The sequence below is a fragment of the Sciurus carolinensis genome, chromosome 3, assembly GCF_902686445.1.
Source record: "Sciurus carolinensis chromosome 3, mSciCar1.2, whole genome shotgun sequence".
NCBI lineage: Eukaryota > Metazoa > Chordata > Mammalia > Rodentia > Sciuridae > Sciurus > Sciurus carolinensis.
In genome coordinates this window covers 169726723-169745402 of record NC_062215.1, presented here as the reverse complement: position 1 = coordinate 169745402, position 18680 = coordinate 169726723, and the positions used below count along the sequence as shown (strand labels likewise).

General features: G+C 38.0%; 1 protein-coding gene across 11 annotated transcripts in view; it reads left to right on the top strand.

The window, feature by feature from the left end:
* Dock10 (dedicator of cytokinesis 10) overlaps positions 1 to 18680 on the top strand; it is a 231562-nt gene that overhangs the window by 153119 nt on the left and 59763 nt on the right. For all 11 annotated transcript variants that reach the window (XM_047543079.1, XM_047543080.1, XM_047543078.1 and 8 more), the window contains exons 12-21: positions 117 to 338; positions 523 to 645; positions 1860 to 1942; positions 7421 to 7543; positions 10123 to 10202; positions 11940 to 12127; positions 12603 to 12668; positions 14373 to 14465; positions 17746 to 17869; positions 18063 to 18184. In XM_047543079.1, coding sequence (XP_047399035.1) covers positions 117 to 338; positions 523 to 645; positions 1860 to 1942; positions 7421 to 7543; positions 10123 to 10202; positions 11940 to 12127; positions 12603 to 12668; positions 14373 to 14465; positions 17746 to 17869; positions 18063 to 18184 — 1224 coding nt within the window. The remainder of the gene's footprint in view (positions 1 to 116; positions 339 to 522; positions 646 to 1859; positions 1943 to 7420; positions 7544 to 10122; positions 10203 to 11939; positions 12128 to 12602; positions 12669 to 14372; positions 14466 to 17745; positions 17870 to 18062; positions 18185 to 18680) is intronic.

The window sequence follows — 18680 nt, the reverse complement described above, 5'->3', positions numbered from 1 at the left end:
GGACCTTGCTGTCTGCATGTGTTTTATCTACTGCTTTGTTAATGGATGTGCCAGAGAGGCTGTTGCCTGGGTGATGATTTTCTGTCAAAACCATCTGTTCTTCCTTTTTCATGCAGATTGAGCCTTTCTTTGTGAGTGTGGCACTTTATGACCTCAGAGACAGCAGAAAGATTTCTGCTGATTTTCACGTGGATCTAAACCATGCTATTGTCAGACAGATGCTCTCAGGGGCTTCCCTGGCTTTGGAAAATGGGAACATCGACACAGTCACTCCAAGACAATCAGAAGAACCTCATGTCAAGGGATTTCCAGAGGAATGGCTAAAATTTCCAAAACAGGTTGCACTTTTGTTTACTTGGGACAGAAAATTCTTGTTCTATGGTTCTTACCATTAGATCACATGAGATGGGCAATTTCCCGAATAAAAATATCCAAAAGCTGTCTCTTTTTTTAAATGGCATTTTGCAGATGTCTTTGGCTCAAATTTCTTAAATGTTTATTAGCTGCTTTCTTTGTTCATAGGCTATATTTTCTGTAAGTGATCCGCATTCTGAAATCGTTTTGGTGGCCAAAATCGAAAAAGTTCTGATGGGAAACATCACAAGCGGAGCTGAACCCTATATTAAGAATCCAGACTCCAACAAGGTAATGCGTCATTTTCTCATATGCAGTTAATTATATTATTGTCAGGAAAGAAGTCATACTGCCTTGCTGAATTATCAAGTTGATAAATTTTATGACTTTAAATACCCACTTTTCAATGACATTAACAATCACCAGGAAAATTTTAATATGTCTTTGATTTACATCTTTTGGGCTCAGTAGTTTCTGACTTCTGAGAATTTATGGGTAAAGCAAATTTAAATGTGGATAAAGTTTAGTCCCAAGGATCAAAGTGTTAACAATAATGAAAAATTACAAGTAATCTGAGCAACAGCAAGTGAATATAGTTTGCTAAGACATCAGCAATGCAGATGACAAACCAGGTGAAAAAGTAAGATAGACAATTGTACATCAAATTATGCCAACACCTAAGTGAAACAGGAAAGAGAAAAGGAAATGCTGAAAGTGATTTGTGTGGTGGACCTACAAGTGATATTTTTCTACTTTCTTCTTTTCTATTACCATATTTCTTAAAATAATTAAATGTTACTATTTAATAAAAAAAAACAAATATCAAACATCTATTTTCCATGCAAAGGAAAGATACTAAGAATTGAATTTGAACAAGCGCAACAATAAGGGCAGAGTTTAATGTGTTTGTGAGAATCCCTTAACCCAGGGTTTGGCAAATTAAGGTGTTCGGGCTAACTCCAGTCTGCCATTTGCTTTTTAAAATAAAGTTTTATTGAAACACAGTCACATTTACTTATGGACAGCCTGTGGCTGCTTCTCTGCCATAGCAACAGAGTCAGGAAGTTGTAATAGAAACCATGTTGCTAGTGAAACCCTTTACAGAACAAGTCTTCTGGCATCTATTGTATGAATCAAAGAAGACATAGTACAGCCTGAGAATCTAAATCTGATACACTTTCCATTCAACATTTTAATGTCTTTTAAGTCAAAACAAGAAGAAGAAAAGAGTTGGTATTCTAAGACAAGAGTACTTTCTATATTTGGAATTTCCTCCCTTTGGAATTCCTGAACTAAAAAGGAAGAAAAATGTTCTACAATAGCCTGAACACAGAGGATATCATCTGGGTCTTTTTAAAGTAGAATCCGTGGATCAGGAAGACAAAAGTCCACTCAGTTTCAATATAAGATAATATGAAATATTTAGTATTATCATACATATACATTTTGTAAAGTGTCATTCCTAAAAAAAATATTTTTATTTCTTGTATTTCTTTTTTTCTCAGTTTGCACAAAAGATACTAAAATCCAACAGGCAGTTCTGCAGCAAATTGGGGAAATACCGCATGCCATTTGCTTGGGCAGTGAGGTAGGTTCATAATTGCAGCCAACAGAAGTTCATTTATAGTCTGCATTAGAAGCTTCTGTTTTAAACACCTTTGTTTTTCCTGTTATTTTTAATGTACCCACACCTACAAGAATGCTAATATAGTCATTTTCATAAACATTTCCAGCTTCCCAGAGATACATCTTACAAGATAGCTTATCAAGACAGCTCATAACAGAAGGTCCTGATGTGTGTACAAGAGTGGGCATGACCAGTTGTGCTGTGAATTATTTGCAGTTGTCAGATCAAAGTCATAACTTGTTTATTATGTATATTTGGTTTAACAAACCCTTAATCTTATGTCAGCCCTGAGTCTGATACACATACAATTCAGAGGGATGCACTAATTTCCTAAATTGCTGCACGGTTTCATCTGTGTATAGAGCTGAAGTCTGTATCTGGATGTCTCAAAGCTCTCTTTGACTTTTGGTAAAGATTAGCATAGCCAAATTCATCTGTACTAATTGATTCTGATAGAAATTTTGAGTCCTGTGGACACGGTCGATGGAATCATCCACCTGGACACATCCTCCACGTGAAGAACAAAACCTGCTGTTCAGATCTGCTCTAACATCAATTACCATTGCCCTCCTCCATCTCTTTACATAGCTATTAGTATAAGAATTTCTCAAAGGAGGAACAATCTGGCACAGACTAGCAAGGATAAAAAGGTAAAGGTCAACGATGTACAAACTGAATGAACTAAAAGAGGTTAATTAGAGCTACAAAACATGACAGCCTTTTAAGTATTCATTTGAAAGTCAGTAACAGTTGTACAATGGCAGTAAATTTAAAATTCAGAAGGAAAGGAAAACCTGTTGTTATGGCATTTGTGGGTCATACAGTTGATCTAAATTGGTGAGTGTATCAAGGCGAAACCTCATCAATATTTGTCATCGTTGTGAGGTCATTATTTAAAATTGGGGCTCTCTAGGTGAAGGGAGAAAAATGTCTAAGTGTGAGCTGCAGTAAACTAAGATAGACCCATGCAATCTCCAAGAACTAATTTTCCCTAAAGCAACCTGCTAGCAAGGGAGGAAGAGACTAGACTCAGGAGCCTGACTCAGATCAGCACTTATAGTCGCTCCAGACACGTTTCCTCTCGAGGCTTGGCGTCTCCATCTACAGAATGGAAATGGTGGGCACTGCACATGGTCTCAGATGCTCAAGTGTTTGGCAGAAAGTCGATCATGAGTATTACTTCACCTCTTCTTTACTATCCTTCCTTCCAAGGACAGCTAATGCCAGGGTATTCCACATAAAAAGATATTATTTAAATGCATTGATCCCTTCATGATACACTCAATTTTTTTTTATTTCTCATGAGCTTCTTAAGAAAGGATAACTAGTTATAATTCACCAATCAAACATTTTCATATTGCTAAATGTTCTCCAATCCCACCCATTGGGGCAAGTAGAGGCAAAGTCTCCCTTGGCAAAGTGAAATATTGCAAGCTGATAATCATGGACACATTTTCATTTTAAAGATCCAGCATTGTTCCGAGATTTTAGAAGCAAGCATTTAGAGCTAGACAGAGCCGGACTCAAAATCCCAGCCCTATTCTGTGTAAGCCAAGTAAACTTAGCCAAATTACTTATGGTCTGTCTTTACTTCCATTGTTCAGTTTTTCAATCTGCAAAAAAGATTGCAGATGAGTAATTTACTGTTGCAAGACTTAATGAGCCTAGATATGTACTCAATAAAGAGGAGTTGTGATTATATGACATGACTCCAGTGTTTTTATTAAAGGTCACCCGTGGATATCACATTCACCTCGTAAGTCACTGTTCTGGTAAATCTGGGTCAGTGAAGAATAATGTGGAGGAAGGAAGTAAAAATATTATATATTATTGAAAGAAGCTGAGAAGTTGGGAGAAGCATCAATCCTACTTTGAAACTATCTGGTAAAATAAAGTCGTAAGGAAGACAGAAGTTTCTGGGGAGGCTGACCATATTGCCAACTGTTGAAGTAATTAGTCCTGGGAAAGGAAAGCCAGCAAAACCACAAGCTCATGTTATATTAATGCTAATGAGTGGTTGGGTTGTAGGTTGGGAAACAGTGTAAACCACCAGTCTGAGTATAAAAATATGATTTATGTTTTTATAACCTCTGTGAACTGAGAAAAATGATTAGGAATATCATTTTAAAGATTGTATGTCAGTTTTATACACTGTTGGTGGGAATATAAATTAGTGCAGCTACCATGTAAATCAGTATGGAACTTCCTCAAAAGACTAGGAATGGAAGCAACATATGACTCAGCTGTACCACTTCTCAGTATTTAGCCTAAAAATTTAAAGTCATCATTCTACAGTGATACATGCATATGCATGTCAAGGGCAGTGCAATTCATAAGAGCCAAGTTATGGACCCAGACTAGGTGTCAACAGATGAATGGATAAAGAAAATGTGGTGTATATATACCCAGTGGAGTTTTACTCAGCCATAAAGAAGAATAAAAATATGTCATTTGCAGGAAAGTAGATGTAACTGGAAAGCATCATGTTAAATGAAATAAACCAGACTTAGAAAGTCAAGGGTTATATGTTATCTCTCGTGTGTGAAAGATGGAGAAAGAAAAGGAAAAAAGAGATCTGGTGAAAATAGAAAGGAGATCCAGTAGGTTTGAGGAAGTGACTTTGGCAAGGGAGGAGAAAAGGGTAAGGGGATGTACTGGGGAATTAAATAGACCAAATTATGTTATGTGCTTGAACAAATATGCCACAGTGTATCATTGTTATGCACTAATAAAATGTTAAAATTAAAATAATTATTCAACCTAAACAATGAGCATTTGTTAGACAACTTGGATTATCTAACCGCAAAAATGTGCAAGGTCCAGCCAAAAAAGATTTTAATTGCACCTTCACAATGTGAAACTATTTCACATAGATGTTGACAGGATCAGTAGCAGCCTGGTGTTATTCATGTTGTTTTGACATGAGCTAACTTCCTGACATATTCAATATCTTATTGATGCTGCTGACTCTCTGGCTAATTTCCCTTTCTATTATATTTTCTAGAATGCAGTTTACTTCACAGTATGGTTTTGAGTGTACTCTGAAATATTTTGGTCTTAAAAATCAACTGTCATTAAGAGTACGATTGACAAAGTTGCTTAAGACCATATTTTCACCCAGATGTAATCTTCCCACATGCCACAGTACACACAGATGCTCAGCACTGTAAACAGCGTTTTATTTGGAATCATTCTGGTGGGTGTTCTTATACTTGGCACCAACTATACTACCATTTTGTGGCAGAAGGTTGGTCCTTGGAGTCAGTATGGCGATGCACACATAATACTACGCTGGATGTTTTACACTCACTATTAAGGAAAAGTTGACCTTCACAAGTGTGTCTTGTTGTAAATGGAACTCTGTCTACACCCAGTGGCCCCTGGATCGGTGGTGCCTAAATCCATGCCAAGACTCTTTTATGATTTCTTTTCTTCTGTCTCAGTTCAAATTCCAAATAGACTAACAGGCACTTCTGAATTTTCTTTAAAATTGATCAAGAGTAAAATAAAAATACATTCTGTATCTGCACATTTAAGGAAGGTACCCAGTGTAGCTCTTACCTAAGGCTCCCAGGCTGACAAAATTGCCAACAGACATTTGTCCAGCCTCTATTTGAATCTTTCCAGTGTCAAAGATCAAGCACATCCGACTGTGACTCCTTATGTCTGTCTTTTTTAGCTCTTTAGAGAGTTCATTTTTGAAAATAATTTTAAACTGCCTAACAACCACTTTTATATTTTGTCTTCCATAGACACACACACACACACACACACACACATTCTTTCTATGCTTCCCAACTAATCATGCTGCTAATGAATGAAGCTATCAGGACTCCACCTAAGCTTCTTTTCCTTCAGCTAAACACACGTTCTCTTCAACCATACACAAGGTATCCCGATCCTAAGACTGTCACAATGTACTAATCATTGCTCAACTGTAGCAGTTGAAACTAGGCACCTGTCCCAGCCTTCCTGAAACCACCATCTGTGTAAATGAGTCAGTTCTTTCATCTCTTGCCAGTTAGTGTATTTAGTGATCAATGGCAGGTCGTATGTCACTGTGAACAAAATTTCTCCCCGTGCTGTACCTTCCATTCCCTACATATGCAAGCAATTTCCACAACAGAGTGTGGATAAGAGCAAAACTGAGTTACACAACTCACATACATAAAAGTAGTTGAAGTTCATTTTCTAAATTATGACTAGTTCATTTAAGACAGTGTTACACAAACACAGTTTAACTTCCCTTCATGTCTGTTTGAAATACATAATGCTGGTTTCAACATTTCCCACACTTGACAAAGGGCCTGTATAAAATGAAAATAACTTTAAATATTTTCATTCTCTCTTCCCAATGCGATTTGATGAAAAGACTTCTATTTTCCCTCAGTCTCTACTTACCAGAGAACAATTCGAAAGAATCTAAAAATATCATTCCAATCAATTCCTGGTCCATTTTCTGTTACTTTACAGTGAAGCCCTGTGACCTAATATCCATTTAAATGGCCATTTCAGTCTGTGTATTGAAATATTTGGTTAATTTAAAGAAAGATAAAAATATCCTGGTGAAGACTATCAAGTTAAAAGAAGTAAAAATTCAGTATTTCTGTAACATTGAAGAAGAAGCCATTATGTATGGGTGTAATTTTTTTTTTTTTGGTCAACATACTATGTGATAAAGTATGAAGTGTGATAGAGAAAACACTGATGCTAAGCATACCATGCTCCTGAAGCAAGCCCTGTCCGACACTGTATTCTCTGCACAAAAGCAATTTGTGCATTTTAACAAAGTCTCTGTGTTTCTAATGGAATGGGTCAAGGAAAATAAACAGTGGTTCAGGTCACCTTGCTCTCATTTAACACAAAAATCTGATTTGGGTTGCCTCCATTGTATCGGTCTTCAGAGGTAAGTCAATGGCCCTTTTATCTCCACAAAAATGTCTCCAGTTTTCACCTTCTACACCCAAATACAACCCTACTCCTATCCTGCTACGTGAAAATTCTAATGATTCCACCCAAAGTGAAGTGGCCCTGTCTGTCCCAGGTTTAGGATGCCATGAGGAAATAAAAAAAAAAAAAAAGAATAGCACTGCTTTCTACTGTCATGTACAACTAATTAGAACAAATAAAATAAAATAATTAAAAAAAAATACCATGTCTCACTCCACTAACATTCCAAAGTTCTGATAGAAGTTACTACATGTGAGATAACATAAAAAAGTTGTAACATGGACTCCTATCACTTTAGACATGAGTTGAAAATAAGAAGCTAAACATAACAAAATACAATGTAAATGAAACTTTTGTCTAAATTTTCTTTTTTTTTTTAACTTTGCAGTTTCTTCCATTGCAAATCAAGTCTTTCTTTACTCACCTTGAAATCCCAACTCTATAAACAATAACCAAATGCCAACCTAAATAAATACTGTTTTCTTTCAGATCTGTATTTAAGGACAACCAGGGAAATGTGGACAGAGACTCAAGATTTTCACCTTTGTATAGACAAGAAAGTAGCAAGATTTCAACAGAGGACCTCCTTAAACTGGTGTCTGATTATAGAAGGTATGATTTTTCGGTTGCTCTTGAAATTAACATTAGCCAGCCATATTGCCATCATTGATTTGTTCTCTCACCAAAATGGTTACCTGAGTCTCAAATGTGCAAACTTGTCCAGAGACAGATGCTTTTCAGATGATTTCGTGTATGTCCAAAATGGTGCCCAGGTGTCAGTTTGCCAGAATTTTATGGAAAGATAGTGAAATGTTGAGCTGTGTCAGTGATCTCTAGTTGTATAATGAACCACCCAAAATTTAATGACTTGACATAACATCACATATTTTATTCCTGAGTCCAAAGGTTGAGTTCTGCTGGGCAGGAAAGCTTGTCTTTTCCATACATGGCATGGACTTGGAGAGGTCAGCTGGGGTCAGAGGATCCACTTTCAAGGTGGCTGGTGCTGACTGTTGCCTGGGAGCTCAGCTGTGCGTGTGGCTCTAGTCCTTGGTTCTTCTTCCATGGGAGCCTGTCATGAGACACTTGGACTTCCTCATGGCATGTTGCTTGGTTCTAAGAACAAGTATCCTCAGAGACAGGAAATGACCACTGCCAATTTAAGTCCCAGGCCTTAAAATTGTCACAGCGCCACTTCTGCCATACTTTACTGTCAAACTGTCACAGAGTCTAGGTTCAAAGGAAGGTAGCACAGACACCTCTTGGTAGGAGGAATGTTAAGGAGTTTTAGGACCATATTTTAAAACCCCACAGAACAATGATATTGTTATAAATATAATCGATCTTAATATTTCTGTCACTCAAATACTTTTAGAAAAGATAACTGAAAGTATTGCTCAGAGAAGGATATTATAAAAGTCACAACATTTTTCAAGGGAATACCCATACCCCCAAAATCTGAAGATAACGTCTTTCTTTAAGCTACTTATCTCAAGCTGTTAGCCCCCTGAACCTCACACTATTCTCATACCCTTCCTAAATATTACCTCTGCCTCGCCCACTTAAGAATCAGCAATCTCCTATCAATTAATTTTGTTTATCCTCAACAAAAATAATAAGAGGTTATGAAACAAGCTTGATTTTTTTTTTTTTGTAGCATCAGTAGGTGATATATTTCTATTTAACGGAGGGGGACGTTTACTCAATGTTCTTTTTTATTCTGGAAAAACATAAACCTTAGAAAGCTAAATAAAGGTGAGAACTGAAATCTTGGAGGAGGCCCTGAACCAGTCTGACTTCTTTGCCATCCTGTGAGGGCCCTCCTGACCCTCTGCTCACCAAACTTCCTGGCCAGAACCAAACTGTGGTCTTTGCATGACTACCCAGCCACCACGTGAAACTTTAGAGTGTTTTTCCTCTTTGCCCTTTTGCCAGTGCAATGAAGCATGAAAGGTAGTGATACCAAGATGGCAAAGGAACAGGCAAAATGTTTTGGGGTACTCTCATATAAACAAGAGGAAACCACATTCTCACATACCCCATGTTATCAGTGAATAACAAGGAGAGTTATTTATTGCTGTGGCGGGAAGGGGGGCAGTCCTGACACACAATGCAGACTTGACATTAAATTATCCCATCGAAGCCTCACAATTTATGAAGGCACTTATTCTCAATGGTAAACCGATAAATGTTGAACAACAGACTTTCTAGGGGAAACAACTGATTTGTACCAATGTCCAATTCCTCTGGTATAAATTTCCCTGCCATTGTTGACTTCAAGCTACCCCTGGGACGTCACTGAACATGGGGTTAGGAGGAGATGTCCACACCATTAAATAGCATCTCTGCCATACAGCCCCTTAAGGGCGCAGATGATCTTATCATGTACTACAGTCATTAGGAAGTGACAAGTTTTGAATATCTACCGCCTTGTGTTTAGTATAACTGATTAATGTTAATATGGTTTAATTTTAGTACTGGCTATATTTAACAACTGGCAGGCAAAATTCCTAAAAAATTTTTACTGTCTGCTCTTCCAAGCTGGGAAGGGCTGGCTCTGACTCAATACTGTAATTATTCCACATTTCAAAGTAGATTTCCTGAGGGGCACAATGCTTGCAATTGTCATCAGTAAGGTCTATACTACTGTGAAGGAAGGTTGGTGAGCCAGTGTTAGGAGAGGGAGGGAGTAGACATGGGCAGAGGCAGGTGGAGAAGGAAGACATGTTCTCAGAAGTCCCAAGTCAGGGAAGTCCTGCTTGGTGTGGGTGAAGCGAACGCAGGCTCTCAGCAACTGTGGCAGAGCAGCCTTGTTCTCAGACTTGACTCTCAGAATGAAAGAGAGTTGCTTACGCAGATTCAGATGACTTACTATTGTACTTCTTCGGACATTTTTATGTGTGATCTGAAGTTAAGAAAAAATAAATTTGAAGTACTCTTCAGAATGTGCATGGCTTTACTCCCAATGGTTTTTTAGATTTGCCATAGTACATAAATTCTAGTTTCCAAAGTTCAACTAGCTAAAAGAAATCATGGCAATATTATTTAGGATCTACCATTGTTGACCTTCTCAAAGCTCAGAATTATAGTAGATTGCTTTTTTCCTTGAAATTGAAAATAATACTGTGTGTGTGTGTGTGTGTGTGTGTGTGCGCGCGCGCGTGTGTTTCTGTGCTGGTGTGTTTTCACAGAGCTGACCGAATAAGCAAAATGCAGACCATCCCTGGAAGCCTGGACATTACTGTTGACAACATTCCTTTGGAGCACCCAAGTATGATGATGACATCATGGTTCAGTTGTAGAGTTTTAAATATTCAGTGGGGGGCGGGGGGGTGGTGTTTGTTTTGTAGGTTGGTTGGCTGATTATTTAACTGGCCGCTTACCAGATTTTGAGGGCTTTTGTTTTTTCCAAAATGAAAACTCATTATGGAAATACAAATCATTATGCTATAGAAATGTGGGGTTTCTGATTTTCCATTAAGGCAGACAATGACTATCACAAGGCCAGGCTATGTTCTGAGTAGCATAACATTTATCTGGTATGTAAATCTGGGTTTAATACCCCCACAAGATATTAAATTATATCATTTAATCTTAAAAACCGTGGAGGGTTGCAAATGAGGAAAGTCAGGCTCGGATAGGAATAAATTGGTAACCCACAGGAGAAGATTTATATTCTATCCAGTGCCTCTTCCTCAGAATAGAGGCAGGTTCTGCAATGCTGTACTACCAAAGGGTTCCTCTCAACACCATGTGCGGTCACCAAGTAACCCGGCAGTGAGTGCAATTGAAATATTGTTAGACTCTGCTACTACTCAGAATCTATGTTTTTCAGAATATAATGTTTAAAAATCCTGTTTAGGTCAGTAAAAATTAGAATTTCTGGGGTTGCTATTAGCCTACAAATGAGTTTTAGAATTTAAAATAAATTAAGGCTTCCTATACTGAACCACAACCAGAGAGGGTTATTACCACAGGATATCTGGATTGCCATGAGCACTATTAAGTTTTCCATTCTTGTAATTTTCCACAAATCATCTTCACATGAAACATAATGAACATTCTCATATAAGCCCTGACTCCAAATCACTTTCATATTGATTGGTATGAGAAAACAGAGGATAAACTAGCCATTTCTTCTTGATTTGGGAAACAGGGCTATTATGACCTACAGTTAAGAAAAACAACAAATGAAGAAACTAAATATTCTTTCACAAAGAATTGTGGGAAATTAGAGAAATTTGAGCATACAATAAAAATGTTGTAATCGAGTTTTGGAAAAAATTGTAACCTGATTCCCAAGTAGACACCCCTAATCATTGAGCTTTATCTGAACACAGGAAGACTCCCTTCCAGGAAAGGGGGAAGGTCTTAGTACCACAACTTTAGCTCCCAAATTATTTAGTGACAGAAATTTTGATTTAGAAGTTCCTAATGGTCTTTTAGCTCTTAGTTCTTAGACCATTCCTACAAAGTTACATTTTAAAAGTTTGTAAAAATTGAAGCAAAAAATAAAATATCTCATAACAAATAATGTAGAGAGAGACCTTCAGGCCCTTGATGCGGAATTATCCCACAGGGAGAAATTAGTATTAATCCACCTTGTGCTAGCAGTAACAAACCCATTAGAAAAGGTTTTGCTCCGTCATGTACCTATTTCTCTTTATTTTACAGTAGTATAGCAAAGCTCAGTGGGTTACTCCTAAAAATATCTAGCTAGTATATTCAGAGGGTCATTATCTAAAATTTACTTTTTAAATAAAATATGACAAAAAAATAGTTATACATCCATCTAAAAGATTTACCAGTTTTTAGACTTGAGTGTTGATATGAAATATGTAACTCGTTTATCTGTCCTGGCCACATTCTACAAATTTTTCATGCTAGCGTCACTTAATATCCATTCTGGAGTTTTTGTTTGAGTGGGTTCATTTTAAAATATGTTAAATATTGTTCCCTGAAACAGAACTATATTAAATGACAAACTCTTATTTTCTGATTTTTTAAGACTGTGTAACATCGTCCTTTATCCCTGTCAAGCCTTTCAACGTGATGGCTGAGTCAGAACCCACAGTGGAGGTGGAAGAATTTATTTATGACTCAACAAAGCATTGCCGTCCTTATAGAGTATACAAAAATCAAATTTACATTTACCCCAAACACCTCAAGTATGACAGCCAGAAATGCTTTAACAAGGTATGACCCTGCTTTCTGAGATGTCATCTCTCTTCACCACATTTACTCCATACAAGACGGTTTCTTGAGGAGGCAACTACAGATTGCAATAGGAAACCATCTGGAGAAAATGCTTAGTAAGGGGCAGTGAGAGGTTCATCTTAGAAATGTTTAAATTTGCACGGTTTTGTAATAGATTAATAATCCCTTCTGAGATCAGTCCTACACAAATTTGATCTAGACTTTTCTTTTGGTTTCATTTCTTACAATGCTCTCAAAATAGCATGCCTGCCCCTTTCAATGTGAACTCTTTCTTTTAAAATCTTTCCAGATTCTTTTGCTATTTCTGAGTACTGTGGATCATGTCACAGGAAAATGCTGGGTAGTCTACATTTTTCAGATTTAATTAGAAGCTACTTATTTTAGGCACTTAGATTGTTTTGGGGTGTTATTTAAGAGGAAATTGCAATTTCCATTTTCCTCACTGTAATTTCAGGCACGAAATATAACCGTGTGCATTGAATTCAAAAATTCTGATGGAGAGGGAGCCAAGCCTGTGAAGGTAAGCCAACTCAGTCAGGGGACACAGCTTCAAGGGGCTGGGGGAGGTGCCTCTATTCTTAGTGCCATTGAGGGGTTTTTTCTGAGTGTGGTTGAAAGAAGAGCATTTTAATACATTTGTTTTAGATTTTCTGAAATACCCCCAATTTAATAGCCATTGTTAACTCAATCTTTTAGAAATGCCAATCTTGTAGCTCTCTTAGCTTTTCACGATTTGGTATAAAGGAAACCGTTTTAACGTGAAATAAATGCAAAGATTCCCATCTGGCAGAATCTGCCCTTTTCAAAGATTAGCCCAGCTCCGGACTCAGAGAGCTTTATTTAAAATGGCACAGCTTGGCTGGCTTCCCAGTGGTCTGTGCTTCACCCTGGCCTGATAGCCAATACCGTGGGGCCCAAGGATGCTCACATTGAAGGGCAAGCCTGTGACCAAGGGCTGTGGGACTGGAAAGTGGCTCTGGAAAGTCAATCCTGGTTGTTGATCACATGATTTAATAAGATCAAATAGAACTGTAAAGTTTATGTGAACTGTTTGTTTTAAACTTAAAACTGCAACTAGATGACATTTTTTTTTTCTTTTAGAATTTCTTTTGATATATACTATTTTTATCTTAGGGGCTTCACACAACATAAAGTAACCTATGAATTATGGAGGGAAAATTTATTTTTAGTGGGCCTGCTGCCAGATCTTACCCATGTCAGTGAATCAGTGGAATGAGAACAAAGCTGACTTCTTACTAACCCCACCATTATTTGTGATAAGCTTTTAAAACACTTTGTCAGGTACAAATCATATCCTCTGATTTACGCTACCAAGAAGGTTGGTAGCATTGTTCAGAAGAAGGATGATCAATCTGAGAATGACTGAGTCATTCAGAATAAAGAGAAAGAGTTCTTCAAAGCAACCTTGAACCATGTCAGTAGCCACAGTAACAAGCTCACATTAGAAGAGAAAAATTAAGGTGAAATATAATTGTCTAGCCAACAAAGACAGTGACCAGGCAGCAAACACACCAGGCCTGTGGGCAGGAAAATTCTAGGAAAGAAGAACAGTGGCAGGTGTGTGGGTTCCCTGCTTCAGTGCATTCTAAGCACCATATAGAGGTACAGCAAGGCCACCATCAGACTCCACAAGAGGAGCTGAGCTTTGGGCTCAAGGGGCCAGATCTATCCTGCCAGCTGGCATGCCCAGGGTTGGAGTCCAACGAAGCCTATGATCATCCAGGACCTTAACCTGAACCACAGCTGGTTCTAGGGGCCCCTTTTAGAAGCCACTCTGCAGGAATCTGATTTGAACAAGTTAGCACTGACCTCATGGTCACCAAACGCCAGATAGGATTGAGAATGTGACTCAGTGGTAGAGTGCTCGCCTAGCACATGCAAGACTCCAGGTTCAGCCCCTAGTACTGCAGGGGAAAAAAAAAAAAAAGTGGGACAGTAAATTGGTCCAAGTATTTGATCCTCATGAAATATCTATAAAATGAATGCCAGCTTTCTTCATTTCATTCACCATCTCATTGTATAATAAATGCAGCCTAGTGCACCAAAGAGATTCAAAGGTAACCAGATGCTAGGTGAGCTTGGCAGGTTATCGCAAAGTGTGTCTTTGTCCTGGGATTGGTAACTAAAGAGTTGTGAATTTTTTTTTTCCTTAGGCATAATTTCAGACACTTATTTTTTTTTCAACTCATAACTTTTTAAACAGTGTATTTATGGAAAACCTGGAGGGCCCCTCTTTACCTCAGCTGCCTACACTGCAGTTCTGCACCATTCCCAGAATCCAGATTTCTCTGATGAGGTAAGAACCAAGCCTCCACGGCCCCTAGCAGCTCCAAAAAAGGATGGATGAGTGGGTCAGATAACCCTGTCTCTAGACCACAGCGAGACCAAGGACCTGCCTTGGCAGGGATATACTCACCAAGATTTATAACCTACTTAATGGACAGTTGCTTCTGCAGTAAGTTGAAAACACATGTGTTTCAGCCTAGAAATGACCTTTAAAAATGTGATGTTTTCATTGTTATCATTCTTTTCAAGGGAGACTAATTTTTTTTCTTTTATTTCATCAGTCAGTATAATAAAAATTATGTTAGATATCTTTGCCAGTCATTGGCAGCTTTTCGTATAATGGAAAGAACAAAGGACCAGAGTAGGAGCCAGCAGCGTTGCTTATGACCTGCATGACCTTGGATCCCCCCATTTCAGTATGGCAAGAAACCGCCCTGCCATGACTAACTCAAGACTGTGGCTGTATGCCAAGGCAAGGCCACGTTCCCCACACACAGCACCTCACTTCATCCTGACAGCTGGTCTAAGAAGTAGGCACTACTGTTACCTTCCTGTTTTATGGATGAGGAAACTGAGGCTCAGAGGAGTCAAGTAACTTTGTCAAGGGCAAACAATAATGTGACAGTCAGAATTCAAACCAGGCCACATGGATCCAGATATAACTTCACTACTCTGCATAACATGTATAGAAAATGTCATTGGATCAACAGTAATTACAATACACAGGTTAACTTCTGTTTTAAATGGCTACAGACAAATGAATTTCAGGAATTAAATTGAATTTCCCACCATAAAGCATAGGTCTGAATCACTGTAACCTGCTAATATAATACTTGGGATTCAAAATATCACACCTCATACATGGTGGTTCCTATTTTGATGCTATAAAACATTGCTGACATTTAGTGGCTTAAAACAGCATGCAGTTGTTATTCTCTAGTTCTGGAGGTCAGAGATATGAAATGGTGCCACAGGGCTGAACTGGAGGTATCAGCAGGGTTTCAGGCCTCCTGAAAGTTCCAGAGAACTCTTTCCCTACCTTTCCAACTGCTGGAGGCTGCCGACACTCCTTGGCTTGAGACTCCTTTCTGGCTCTCTCATCATTGACTTCTGCTTCTGTCCTCAGTCTCCTCTGACTCTGACTCTCCTGCCTTCTTCCTGAAAGGACCTTTGTCATTATACAGTGCTTCCCTGGAAAATCCAGGATAATCTCCCCATCTCGTGTGCCTCCACTTAATCACATCTGCAAAATCCCTTTTAGCACATAAGACCATGCTCACAGATTCTGGATTTTAGAACATGGAGGATATCTTTGGGAAGCCATTTTTCTGTCCACCATATCTTGTTGCACGCTAATCATTTTTAAGCTAATTAAAGGAACATCAGCAAGACAACACACATGACCTTATCTTCTATCTCCATGCCCATTTAATGCTCTTAATTTTCTTCCACAAATTCAGGACAGAGGGCAAGAAAAGTTAAGGGAAACAGCTATTATCACATTATAGAATATTTATTGTATTCATTGGCCCTTTGACAGAGCTCATATGAAAGGTGCATTCTCTGTAGATAAATGAGGTCTGTGTTTTTTTTTTAATTACTGTTCTGACTGTTGTTAACTCTAGCTTTTAATCTTCCTCATTCAAATGTTTTCTGTTTTCACATGAGAGCAGGTATATAATAAACAACTTGGTGATCTCTACAGTACAGATTTAAAACCAATTTCTTTATTATGGCAAAAAATTGTTATTGCATTCTTTCAAGGCATGATTATAATAAAATGTATTTGCAGTATTTCTTAAGTGAAGAATATTTTCATTAACATTTAATTAAATGAAATTCTTGAGTGTTTGTTGCTTCTCGTGTTCTTAATATTGCCTAAAAAAGAAAATGTCTTTCATTTCAATAATTGTTTATTATTGCATATTTTGAAATGTACATTGGCTTTTCTAAAGAGGTGAGCATACTGATATAAAGCCTATGTAAGCTTGTGAACCATCCAAATCCAGGGATTCTCCAGATTTCATCATGTGTCAGAATTACCTGGCAAACATGCACAGTTTACTCCAGATTTTGGTATTCAGTATGTCTGGGTGGGGCCTAAAAATTTGGATTTCTAAACTAGTTTCCATGTGACTAATTCTGATGTTCAAGGGACCACACTTTGAAAACTTCTGTTCTAAATATTTTCTAGAACAGCGTGACAATTAATTTAGCTAGATGGACAGGCCATCTAATAAAGACACTGATAGATAGTTGACATGGCTCCTGCCTTACTGCTTGATTTGACAATTCTGTGAATGACCTATTTACTGATAGGAAGCTGAATGCAGCTTGCCTGAACAGATCTTGGAATTTCAGTGTTAAGTGGTCATCAGAAGATGTGGGCCCTGTTCTGGAAGATCCTCAAGCTGACTATACTACCCTCTTAGCCACCCGGAACCCGTCGTCTCTGGCCTTGGTTTCCACCTCTGTACAGTCTTCTTCACAAGCCCTTTGGGAGGGGGGTGTTAAATAACAACAGTCTCTGAAGGGCACTATAAAATATAGAGAATTATTTCAAAGCATTTCTTCCCAGAAATATGGAGCAACCTATCTTGATGTGATATTTTACATCTGTTTATGTTTATTCAGAAGCATTTATACAGCTTCAGCATGACCACGTCATAAGATGGCTCATTACTTAGTTGCCACAATAACACATTTCATATGTTTTTGTGATTGTTTTAAAGGAATAGATTCCATACTTAAGTCACACCATTTGCTACTGCCCTGTCTCTCAACAATGTGCACTTGAATTGCCTGGGGGTGGGAGGGTAGGATTACCAGGGTAGGGGGTGTTAGAATGCAGGTTCTGAGTCAGTACATCTGGGGGGGAGTCTGAAATTCTGCAGCTCTAGTAAGCTTCCAAGTGACGTTTGTGTAACGAGTCCAGCTGCACACGAAGCAGGGACTTACTGCTTACTCAGTTTGTCTCTAAGGTTTTACAGGTGTGTATATGCGTGTGCTTATGCATGTGTGTGTTTAATCCATATGCTAGTAGCATAAATTAGCTAATGAGGAACACTAGAGTGTCTACATTATCATCATTCACTACCATAAAGAAGTAAAAATAGCTACACTTCTGCTAACAGCATGGGTATCTATTGAGAATTAAATCAGTATATCCAATACTGTGAAACATGGACCTAGATTTCAGTTAAAATGTTTTAAAAGGCTGTTCTTTGCCTTGTTCTGACCCTGTACAAATCATTTTAATCTCAGTCCAACTAGGATGTCTTTCATTGCAGGTGAAAATTGAGCTACCAACACAGCTCCATGAGAAACACCATATCTTGTTTTCTTTTTATCACGTCACATGTGATATCAATGCCAAAGCTAATGCCAAAAAGAAAGAGGCTCTGGAAACATCAGGTAACTGACAGAAGCCATCCAAGTGGCTTTGCATGTCATCTGTTTGATTTAAGCTGGAGAGTATTTTAAAAAGCTCTGAGTAATTGAATTTTTTAGTGAAGTTTAGGTTCATAAGTGATAAATAGCTTTATTTTCCCATCTTACCATGGAGGTGTATGTTCCAAATTTTTCTCTTTGTTGTTTTCTTGCACAGTGGGCTATGCCTGGCTTCCCCTGATGAAACACGATCAGATAGCTTCTCAAGAGTATAATATCCCAATAGCAACGAGTCTGCCTCCTGATTACTTAAGCATTCAAGATACTGCAAGTGGAAAGGTATTGAGTAATGTATAATTTAAGAGAAAATAAAAACACTTCAGCTAAATGGCATGAAGTTATCTTCTTTCTCTGCTAGGAAAATGAAAACCATAGTTTATTCGCCCATTATATTTATGAACAAAATATACCTGCAGTGTTCCAAAGCTCTTGTTTAGTTTATTACTAGAAGTGAACTATTAAAAGTGATTCCTTCAACCTGGCACAGTGCACGCCTTCAATCCCAGCAACTTGGGAGGCCGAGGCAGAAAGATTGCAGGTTCAAGGCCAGCCTCAGGAACTTAGCCAGAGCCTGTCCCAAAAAAGAAAAAGGACTGGGGATGTAGCTTAGTGATAGAGTGTCCCTGGGTTCAATCCCCAGTACCAATAAATAAATAATTAAATCAGTATTTTAAAAAGAGATTTGAGGACATGTTTTTAAAAATAAAATAAACAGGGGTGGGGGGAAGGAAAAAAAAATAATCAAACATCATTGCCTTATGTAAACGTATGATTA